At 45.3% G+C, this 10,879-nt stretch overlaps 1 protein-coding gene across 1 annotated transcript; it reads right to left on the bottom strand.

The window, feature by feature from the left end:
- Positions 1–4,389: 4,389 nt before the first annotated feature.
- On the bottom strand, positions 4,390–8,533 carry LOC119575692 (extensin-like). Its single transcript, XM_037923319.1, has 2 exons — positions 8,466–8,533; positions 4,390–4,774 (listed from the first exon to the last, which is right to left on the bottom strand). The coding sequence occupies exons 1-2, from the start codon at positions 8,531–8,533 to the stop codon at positions 4,390–4,392; spliced, it is 453 nt and encodes a 150-aa protein (XP_037779247.1).
- Positions 8,534–10,879: the final 2,346 nt, after the last annotated feature.

Here is a 10,879-nt window from a genome sequence, read left to right as displayed (position 1 = left end):
GGTTAATGGGGCGCCCGGGGAGGTGGGGCCTTCTTGCCAGCCTCCTCCCCCAGAATGACCCTCTGGCACGTCTTTATAAATGGAAATTGCGGGGGAGGGGTGTTGTCCTCCCACCCAGCAAGTTAAGGCCGGGCTGTGGGCACGCTGGGGAGGGCAAATGTCGGGAGTGCAGGATTGGAACGGAGAGTTACTTCATCTCGCCTGCGCCCCGGCAGGGGCCAACCCACCCCTGAAGATTGTGGGGGAAAATCCCTCGGGAACAACACAGGGGGATAGGCGGTCCCACAGCCTGCCGACCCCCTTTATTGGGGCTGTGTTGGTGGGGGCGGCCAGAGGGTGGCGTGCACACAGAGTGACACCCGAGGATTAACCTCAGGCGTGCTTTCCAGGTAGGCGATTGGACAATCCGGTACTTGCGGCAGGATGACCCAGGATAGGCGTTACCTTGCTATCGCGGGAATTGAAGCGACTGGGAGTGTGAGGTGGCTGCGCTCTCAGAAGGTGAGAAGACATGGGTTAGCGCACGATCCGTGTGGGTGGTTACACCTACTACTGGGGGGCCGCAGCGCATGGTCACCACCTCCAGGGTGTAAATATAGCCATCTCCAGTCGACTTCCGCCTGCGGGGAGTTCGAGGTGACACCGGTTGATGAGCGTATCATGCATTGAACTGAAAGCATGCTTTTGGCTTCATGTCTCTTATTGCTGTATACGCTCCTACCGATGTTACATAAAACCGATGTGAAGAGGCGTTCTACGCAAACTCGCATCTGTGGCAGACGATTGCCCCGGCTAGGGACATTCGCATTGTTCTGGGCGACTTCAATGCGGTATCGCTGTGACCGAGCTGTACGAGAGTTCTGTCGGCCCCCATGGCTCGGGGAGCTGATCCCGGCAGCGAGGAATAGCCTCCTTCTCGGGATTTGGTAGGTCCCAGAAAATGAGGATCTCTGGCTCCTTGGTACCAGCGCTCCAATGGCATCGCTGGAATTGGTTACAGCGATTACGGGGTACAGTGGGCAAGGAGATCGACCACATTCTTGTCAGCACGGCGGGAGGATCCTCAGAACGCAGGGTTTACCGGAGTGCCTGAGGTCTGTGGACACCCGACCATAGGCTGATTGTTTGGCTACCCTGCGGGTTCTCACTTCAAAAACTCCCCTCCCTCCAGTGGCCACCCTAAGGTGTTCACTTGGACAGACTAAGGGAGGAGGAGTGTGCCCGTGGGAGTTCGCCACGGCAGTCTCTGACGATTCTCAGAAGAAAGCAGCAAAAATGACGGGATCCAGTTGCGCGTGGGAGTCCTTCAGCGCCGTAAACACTCGAAGCAGCTCAGGAGTCCATTGGCGTACGCCAAGGACAAGGCAGATACCATCTCCTTGGAGACATTAGAGGCCACTGAAGCGCTTTGTCGCAAGGCTCGGCTGAATGGGAATCAAGTTTGCGTCGTTCCTGGTGCGTAGGCTTCGGACCACGGGCTGAGAAGGGACAAGAACAGTTAATCAGAATGTTCTGAGAGGTCGAAGGCCATTTCTTGGTAAAATGACCCTCGCTGCCTACCAGCCCTTAGAAAAATGAACCCTAAGCTCCTCACAGATGATGCAGTCCGATCAGCCGGAGGACGAATCATCTCAGATCAGTTGGGGTCGTGAACGTGGGCTGAGTATGTGAAACAGTTGTTTACCAGGTGGATCATTCCAACAGTTAGATTGGATGCAAGTCGATTGTCTCAGTGCCGGGTGCCGGACCCCACCCATCAAGCGAGGAACCTCCTACCCTAACAGAGGTTAGGCTAGGCGATTTCCAAGTGAAGATGGGGAAAGCTGCAGGCCATATGTGATATCCATGCTGAAAATGCTAAAGGGCTGGGGGTGAACCTATGGCTCGTGGCCTGCCATACAGTCCTGACTGCCATTGGCAAGGTCTGTACCTTCCCCCTGACTGCTGAGGGGCGTGGTCATCCTCTCTGGAAGGGGAACGGGGATCGATGGGAACTGTAGTAACTACGTGGCATTACCACTGCTCAGTCAGGCAGGCAAGGTTGCTCGCTCACATTTTCTGTGAACGGATCCGCAACCAACCTACTGACGCCACCAGAGAACCGGACGCAGTCTGGATTACTCCTGGCAAGTCCACAATAGAACCATATTACTAGCGCTTCGAGTAAATTGTGGAACGCCGTCGTGAGTTGTCGTGGGTGATTGCAGCCAGACATCGACTCAAGAAGGCGTTTGACTCGTGTTTGCATCGGGAATGCTAGGGAGATCCTGAGCTCAGGAATTCCGACCACAGATATTGGCTGATTAGCAAGCCCGCTATACTGGATACTGAAAGTGCTGTAAAGTGTGGTGGGTGTATGCGAACTTCTTCCCTCGTTAAAATCAGGGAGTGAGGCAAGGCGTGGCCTTGCACACACACTTTTCAACATTGTATGGACTGGATATGGGAAGAGTACTAGCAAAAAGTCATTGGGCAGCAAAACATAGGGCAATACTAAGGTCTCGGACTTGGACTTTGCCGACGATGTTCGCCATCCTATCTGGAGTCCATCGGAGTACTTGTGGCGGCTTTGATGCATTTAGCAATGAGGCCCCCCCCCCCGACAAGCCCCTAGGCCTAGAGGTCTCCTGGACCAAGAACCAAGATTCAGGACTTTGGGGGCCTGTAGGGGAACCGTTCAGTCGATCCATGCTTGCGGCGAGGACGTTGAAGTCACAGAAAGTTTTACATACCTTGGTAGCGTAGTCCATATCTCTGGGTTGTCAGGTGGAGGAGACCTGTGGGACGTCCTAGGAGATCATGGCTTGGGCAGCTCGACGAGACCTGTCGTGAGGGAACTAGAGATGGGCCGTGTGCCTGCCTGCGGAGACTCGCCTAGAAGGGCTCCTCGTAGGCTGGAAAGCGAAGGGTGGATGCCGGCAGTGCGCCCCCGTCGGCGTTAGCCCCTGATGATGATGATGTAAGTTATATATATAAGAATAGAATATATATATATATATATCTATATTATATATATATATATATATATATATATATATATGTCTCAGCAATGTCGATGTGGTGTCCGACAGACTTATGATGAATAATAAAGGTAATCTGAAGCAACAGACAAAGCATCTGCCACCTGCCGTATGCCACATTATCGCATGCTACACGTCGCCTTGTGTTGAACCGTTTGAACGCACCTGGAGGCCCTTTCGGCAATGTTGCATGCCACATGTTGCCAAAATGTTGCCTCGGTCGACTAACGGAAATAAATCGAGGGAAAAAATCGAGCAGAACACTAAGTTTCCATCACACTTCATCAACTCTCCCATAATTAATTTACTTTCACCCTCTTTTCATATTTTCAATTACCTTCGCTCTTCGCTTTCCATTAATTATATCTGCGGTCCCTCTCTCCCCTCTCTCTCCCTCTCCCCTCTCTCTCCTTCTCTCCCCTCTCTCTAATTTCGACTTTAGTTCTCTTTCTTTTCGTCTTGGTTATCCCTAATGTTCTTTACTCTCGTGTATCTCTGTTACTCTTCTTCTTCTTCTTTTTCTTCTTCTTCTTCTTTCTCTTCTTCTTCTTTTTCTGCTCCTCCTCCAGCTTTTTCTTCTTCCTATTCCAGCTACAGCCCCCCCCCTCCTCCTCCTCCTCCTCCATTTCCTCCTCATCCTGTTGTTGCTCCATCTCTTCCTCCTCTTTGTTCTCTATATTCTGTTGCTCTGATTTTTCCTTCTCCCTATCCTTTATTTTTTCCTTCTTTATCTTTTCCTTTTCATTTCCATCCCTCTGCTCCTGCTCCTTCTCTTCCTCCTTATCCTGTTCAGATATTTCCTCCTTCTCCTCCTGTTCCTCTTCTTCTTACTTCTTATGCTGCTTCTCCTTTTCCGTCTCCTGTTCCTTCTTCTGTTACTCCTACTTCTCCTCTCGCTCTTCCTCCTCCTCCAACTTCTCTGATTTTCTTGTTCCCCTTCCTTTAGCTTCTCCTTTTCATTACCTCCTCCTCTACCTCTACCCACCTCCTCCTCCTTCTCCTCCACCTCCTCCTCCTCTTCCACCTCCACCCTTTTCTCCCCGTTCCCCTCCTCTTCCTCCTCCTCCCCCCCCCACCTCCTCCTCCTCTTTCACCTCATCCCCCTCCTCCTCTAACTCGTCCACTTCCTTTTCCACCACCACCGCGCCTCCCTGCTCCACACCTCCTCTCCAACTCCTCAACCTCTTCCCACCACCCACCACCTCTCTCTACTCTCCCTCTCCTCCTCTCCACCTCATTCTTCATCCTGTTCTAATATTCCTTCAACGCCCGCCCGCTTATTCCCTGCTTTCTCCTCCCTCTCTTTATCTTCGTCATCCCTATGCCCTAAGGAGAGAAGCAACGCAGATGATAATACCAAACACCAGCTTTAAGCCAGACGGGGATAGACGCGGCTGCAAAGTATAATGTGGTGGGTGTTGGTGGGTGTAGACTGGTGTGGATCGGGTGTTGGTGGGTGTAGGCTGGTGTGGATGTGGTGTTGGAGGGTGTAGGCTGGTGTGGATCGGGTGTTGGTGGGTGTAGACTGGTGTGGATCGGGTGTTGGTGGGTGTAGGCTGATGTGGATCGGGTGTTGGAGGGTGTAGACTGGTGTGGATCGGGTGTTGGTGGGTGTAGACTGGTGTGGATCGGGCGTTGGAGGGTGTAGACTGGTGTGGATGTGGTGTCGGAGGGTGTAACTGGGGGGGTGTGGTTTGGGGGGTGTGACTGGGTTTGGGGTGAGACTGGTGGGGGATGGGGTGTCGGGGTGTAGACTGGGGGGGGATCGGGTGTTGGGGGTTTAGACTGATTGCTCCTTGTTGGAGAGTGCAAGATGGCGCAGAAGGGGAAGGGGGGCTGGAAAATGAGGGAGGGAGCTGATGCAAAAGAAAGGGAAGTTGCTGAAGTAAGTAGAGAACTCTATAATGGAGAATCTTTTATGGGAAAGGGGGGGGAAAGCCGCACAGAGGTAATGTAATTGGGTGTAGGAGGGAGGGAACTGGCGGAGAAACGAGCGAACTGGTATAGGAAAGGAAGGGCGGTGTAGGGGGAGGAATATTTAAAGAGAGGAAACGGTTTTAAAAGGAAAGTTCTGTGCAAAAGGAGGGGATGTTTAGCTTCTAAGGGAGTAAGTTTTGTGTAGGAGAACCTATTTGTGCGAAAGATATTTTTAGGAAGAGTACAAACTAGTGACAAAGAAGGAAGGAAAAGTGTTGTAAAAAGAGGTAGAATATCACGCCAAACTGTGAGAAAAGTGTAATAAAAGACGGAAGCTGTGAGAAAAAAAGGGAAAAGATGCTAAAATAAATTATAGTGGAAAGAATGTAAAACACAAATACGGGTTTTTAACGAAAAAGGGAAATTGTACAAATGGCGTTTTTTTACACAAATGGGGTAAGTGCGCTAAAACGACAAATTGTGAACAAAAATAAAAAAGGAAAAAAAAAACATGCTGATAAATAAATACAGAACAGAATCATGAACAGAAATAACACAATAACCGTAAATAACAAACACGAAAATAAACGAAACCTGGCGTGAGAGACCGCAGAGTAATGTAGAAAAAGGAGTGTCATTGTCAGAATTTCGCGTGGCTGCAAATTGCATTTCGTTAAATCACGGCTCTCCGCTACCATGGGATTATCGAATATTTAGGGAGGCTCAGGAAGGAAATTTAAAATTTTTAGGGAAATTTTCCCGAAAGTTCACAAATTCTCCTTGAAAATTGGTGTTTGCAGACTGGGTTGGAGAGGGAATAAAATTTTATATATTATTATATATATATATAATATATTATTAATATAATTATTATTAATATAAATTTTAAAAAAAATATATATATATGCAACCCAACCGCACAGCCACACCACACTACACACACCCCACACCCCACACCACACACACCAACACAAACCACACACCCCTATTTATATATATAATTAAAATATATTTATTTTATATTAATAAAATGTAATAATTTTATTATATTTATATATTTTATATATTGTTTTTAAAATATAATATATAATATATATATATATTTTATTATATTTTTTTATATAAAAAAAACAAAAGGGATGCATCACCCCCCTATCCACACACACCACTTCACACACACACCCACACACCACACACCAAAACCCACACACACAAAACACACCCCACCAAAAACATACACCACACCACACACCAACCACCACCACACAACACCCCACAACCACACACACCACACAACACACCCCACTCCCTCAATCCATCCCCCCCACACAAACACATGTTTTTGAGGGACTTGTCCCCTATGTGTACCTACCGTTAATCAATAACCCCTAAAAAAACAACCATCAAAAAGCAAATATTTACTTTTGCAACGGCAGGGCAAAACATGTACCAAATTTCCAGAGAGACGAACGTAGGTAGAACACTTATAAACATTGCCGCCATGTTTTTTTTGTTTACATTCCACTACAATGGCCGTGTCTCCTGGCAGTGCAATGTTTACCCAGTGTGAAGAAATTATGTAAACTGTGACGGATCCGAACTCTCGTTTTCTTTGCTTCAAGTCCTTTTGGGTTTTACTTTGAGCAGGTGTATCTTTTTATTTTTATTTTTTTTGAAATGATGAAATTATACAGAAAAAGACTACTGACTACATAATAACATAATAAAATAAAGAATTTTTATTATCATTGTCCTTTTCACTATCTTTCTTGTCTTATCATTTTCATTATTATCTTAAAAGATATAATACTACTACTACTATCATCATCATCATCATCATCCTCGTCATCATCATCATTATTATTACTATCATAACCATTATTACTGCAAATATTGTCATTATCATCTTAATTATTATTATTATGATTATAATTTAATTGTCATTACGATTATCATTATCATCATTATTATCACCATTATTATAATTTTCATTACTACGTTTAAAAATAAAGAGTATAAATAAATAATAATATAATTAATTAAATAAAATAAAAAATAAAAAATAAAAATATAAAAAACAAAAACACAAAAAAAAATAAAATTTAAAGATAAAAAAAACCAGAAAAACATAATATAGTGATTGATAAGATAAAGAAATTATAATATATAATAAAGTAAAAAAAAAAGTAATAATAAAAAATATAAATTTTAAAAATTAATATTATAAAAAAATAAAAAATTAAAAAAAGTGACGATAACAAAAACAAAAACAACAACAACAAAAGTATAATAATAATTGAAAAAATAATAAAAATTAATAATAATTAATAATATAGCAATAATATAATAACCAACATTAAAAAATTAAAAATAAAAATTCCCCTATTAATAATAAAAAAAACATAGCATTAGATCTAAAAATGATAACTCGATGAGATCTATCAACACGCCAAAAAAAACGATAAAAATTTAAAGAGAACAATTCCCATGACAACAGCAAAGAATTACTTTTAATGAAAAAGTCCAATAAAAGTTAAAATAACAATAACAGGAAAAAGATAACAAAAAAATACTTACCAGATTTTAAAAATGCTGGTCAACTTACATTATTTGAGAAGAAAAAGAAAACGGGGAAGGGAAAAAAAAAGAGAGGACAAGAAGGAGGGGGAGGGGGGGAAGTAGAAGGAAGGGATGGGGAAGGGGGAAAGAGTGACAAGGGAAGGGGAAAGGGAGGGGAAGGGGGAAGGGGAGGGGAAAGGGAAAGGTGCAGAGGAAGGGAAAGGGACAGGAGAGGGATAGGGAGAGGGGGAAGGGAAGGGAGGGGGGGAAGGAGAGGGAAGGGGGGAAGGAGAAAGAGAGGTTTAAAGAGGGGGATAAGAGGGGGGAGGGAGGGGGGATAAGGGGGAAAGAGAGAAAGGAGGGAGGAGGGGGGAAGGAGGGGGGGGAAAAGAAGGGGGGAGAAAAGAAGGGAAAGAGGGGGAGGAAAGAAAGGGAGGGGGGGGGAAAAGAAAAAAAAGAAGGAAAAGGGAGATGGGAAAAAGAGGGGGGGAGGGGAGGGGGAAAAAAAAGGAGGGGGAAATTAAAGGGGAAAAGGGGGGGGGGAAAGAGAGAGGGGCAGGAAAGGGGGTGAAGTTTTAGAGGGAGGGTAGGAAAGATAGGGGGATAAAAAGGGGAAAAGGGAAAAATTGGAAGAAAAGTGAGAGGGAATAGAAGAATGAAGAAGGAAGAGAGGGGAGAGAGGGAGAGGAGAGAGAGGAAAGAGAGAGAAGAGGAGAGGAGGAAGAGAGAGGAGAGAGAGAGAAGAGAGAGAGGGGAAAAGGGAGAGAGAAAGAAAAAAGGGAAGAGAGAGAGAGTTTTTACAGTCATACATACAATGACAGGAAAAGGCCAAAAAAAAAAAAAAAAAAAAAAAAAAAAAAAAAAAAAAACAATAGCAATAACTACAACAAGAGAAAAGCTTTGATTGCAAGAACATATAGCCACATAGATTTTTTTCGAGAGCCCCCCCTTAAATTTTCAGCGACCCACTCAACAGAAAACGTATCAGCCGGCATTAGAATTCTACTGGTAACTGTGACGTGCTTTTCGCCAGCCATACTTTACGCGGCTAAAGTGTGGCGGTGTGAGGGAAGGGAAAAAGGAGAGGGGAAAAGGGAGAAGGGGAGGGGAAAAGGGAGAAAGGAGAGGGGAAAAGGGAGAATGGGGAGGAAAAGGGAGGGAAAAGGGAGAAGAGGGAGAAAGGAGAGGGGAAAAGGGAGAAGGGGAGAAAGGAGAGGGGAAAAGGGAGAAGGGAGAAGGAAAAAGGGATAAGGAGAGAAAGGACAGGGGAAAAGGGGGAAGGGGGGGGGGCAGAGAGATGAGAGGGGGGGAAGCGGAGAGCAGAGAAGGAGGGATGAGCTAAGGATATGGGGAACAAGGTAAAGGGGGAAGAGAGAGAGAAAAGAGAGAGAGAGAGGAGAAGAGGGGGAGAGAGAGAGAGAGAAAAGGGAGTAAGAGAGGAGAGGGGAGAAGAGAGAGAGGAGGACGAACGAGGAAGGGGGGTGAGGGGAAGGAGAAATGAGAGGGAGGGGGGGAGGGAGAAGAAGGTATTGTTATTGCCGAAGGTTGGAGGGTCTGGGGAGGGGGAGGGCGGAGGGAGGAGGGGTAGGGGAAAGAGGATTGGGAGGAGGAGGGAGGAGGGAGGAGGGAGGAGGGAGGAGGGGGAGGGGGAGGGGGGAAATCAAGAAATCAAGGTTTGCACTTTATGTCTCAGCAAGAATGGGATTGTATCTGCGTTTCCCTTTCAATATATATTTTTTTTCTCTTTCTCTCGTTCTCTCGTTCTCTTTGCGTTTTGCTTTCTGTACTTACTTCCCCTCTGTCTACTGCCTCTTCTTTCTCTTTTGTATGCCAGTGTTTGTGCTGTCTGTTTGGGCCTTGGTTTACTGTCTTTTGCTTTCTGGTCGTCTACTGTCTGTGGTCTGCTCGTCTTTGTCGGGCTTGTCTGTCGTTGGTCTTGTTGCTTTCTTGTATCGCTGTCTTTGTCTGTCTGTCTACTTGTCTTTGTCTGTCTGCTTGTCTTTGTCTGTCTGTTTGTCTTTGTCTGTCTTTCTGTTTGTCTTTGTCTTCTGTTGCTGTCTTGTCTGTCTGTGTCTTTGTCTGTTGTTTGTTTTTGTCGCTGTTTGTCTTTGTCTGTCTGCTTGTCTTTTGTCTGTCTGCTTGTCTTGTTCTGTCTGTTTGTCTTTGTCTTTTTGGGTTGCTTGTTTTTTTCTGTCTGTTGCTTGCTTTGTCTGTCTGTTGTTTGTCTTTGTCTGTCTGTTTCTGTTTGTCTTTGTTTGTTTGTCTTTGTCTGTCTGTCTGTTGTCTTTGTCTTGTCTGTTTGTTTTTTTTGTCTGTCTGTCTGCTTGTCTTTGTCTGTCTGTCTGCTTGTCTTTGTCTGTCTGTCTGCTTGTCTTTGTCTGTCTGTTTGTCTCTGTCTGTCTGTTTGTCTTTGTCTGTCTGTCTGTTTGTCTTTGTCTGTCTGTTTCTGCTTGTCTTTGTCTGTCTGTTTGTCTTTGTCTGTATGTTTGCTTGTTTTTGTCTGTTTGTTTGTCTCTGTCTGTTGTTTGTCTTTGTCTGTTTTGTCTGTTGTCTTTGTCTGTCTTTTGTTTTGTCTGTTGTCTGCTTGTCTTTGTCGGTCTGCTTGTCTTTTGTCTGTCTGTCTGCTTGTCTCTGTCTGTCTGTTTGTCTCTGTCTGTCTGTTTGTTTTGTCTGTCTGTCTGCTTGTCTTTGTCTGTTTGTTTGTCTTTGTCTGTCTGTTTGTCTTTGTCTGTCTGCTTGTCTTTGTCTGTTTGTTTGTCTTTGTCTGTCTGTTTGCCCTTTGTCTGTCTGCTTGTCTTTGTCTGTCTGTTTTGTCTTTGTCTGTCTGTCTGCTTGTCTTTTTGTCTTTTCTGTTTGTCTTTGTCTGTTGTCTGTTTTGACTCTGTCTTGTCTGCTTGTCTCTGTCTGTCTGCTTGTCTTTGTCTGTCTGTCTGCTTGTCTTTGTCTGTCTGTCTGCTTGTCTTTGTCTGTCTCTGTTTGTCTTTGTCTGTCTGTTCTTGTCTTTGTCTGTCTGTTTTGTTTGTCTTTGTCTGTCTGTTTTGTCTTTGTCTGTCTGTCTGCTTGTCTTTGTCTGTCTGTCTGTTTGTCTTTGTCTGTCTGTTTGTCTTTGTCTGTCTGTTTGTCTTTGTCTGTCTGTCTGCTTGTCTTTGTCTGTCTGTTTGTCTTTGTCTGTCTGTCTGCTTGTCTTTGTCTGTCTGCTTGTCTTTGTCTGTCTGTCTGCTTGTCTTTGTCTGTCTGTATGCTTTTCCTTGTCTGTCTTTTTGTCTATCCGTCCGTCCATCTGTCTGTCTGTCTGTCTCCCTCCCCCCCCCCCCCCCCCCTCCCCCCCCCCCCGCCCTTCTTTCCTCTCCATCTTTTTCCTTCCTTCACTTCGTACCTTCATT

Source organism: Penaeus monodon, chromosome 7 (assembly GCF_015228065.2).
Source record: "Penaeus monodon isolate SGIC_2016 chromosome 7, NSTDA_Pmon_1, whole genome shotgun sequence".
Classification (NCBI taxonomy): domain Eukaryota; kingdom Metazoa; phylum Arthropoda; class Malacostraca; order Decapoda; family Penaeidae; genus Penaeus; species Penaeus monodon.
This window is presented reverse-complemented; position numbering and strand designations above follow the sequence as displayed.

Coding starts and splice junctions, on each gene's coding strand:
- LOC119575692 (XM_037923319.1), bottom strand. CDS start 8,533: ATGGCTGGCGAAAAGCACGTCACAGTTACCAGTAGAATTCTAATGCCG. Junction 4,775..8,465: donor GCTGATACGTTTTCTGTTGA/GTGGGTCGCTGA, acceptor ATCCCCCCCCAG/TCTACACCCCGACACCCCAT.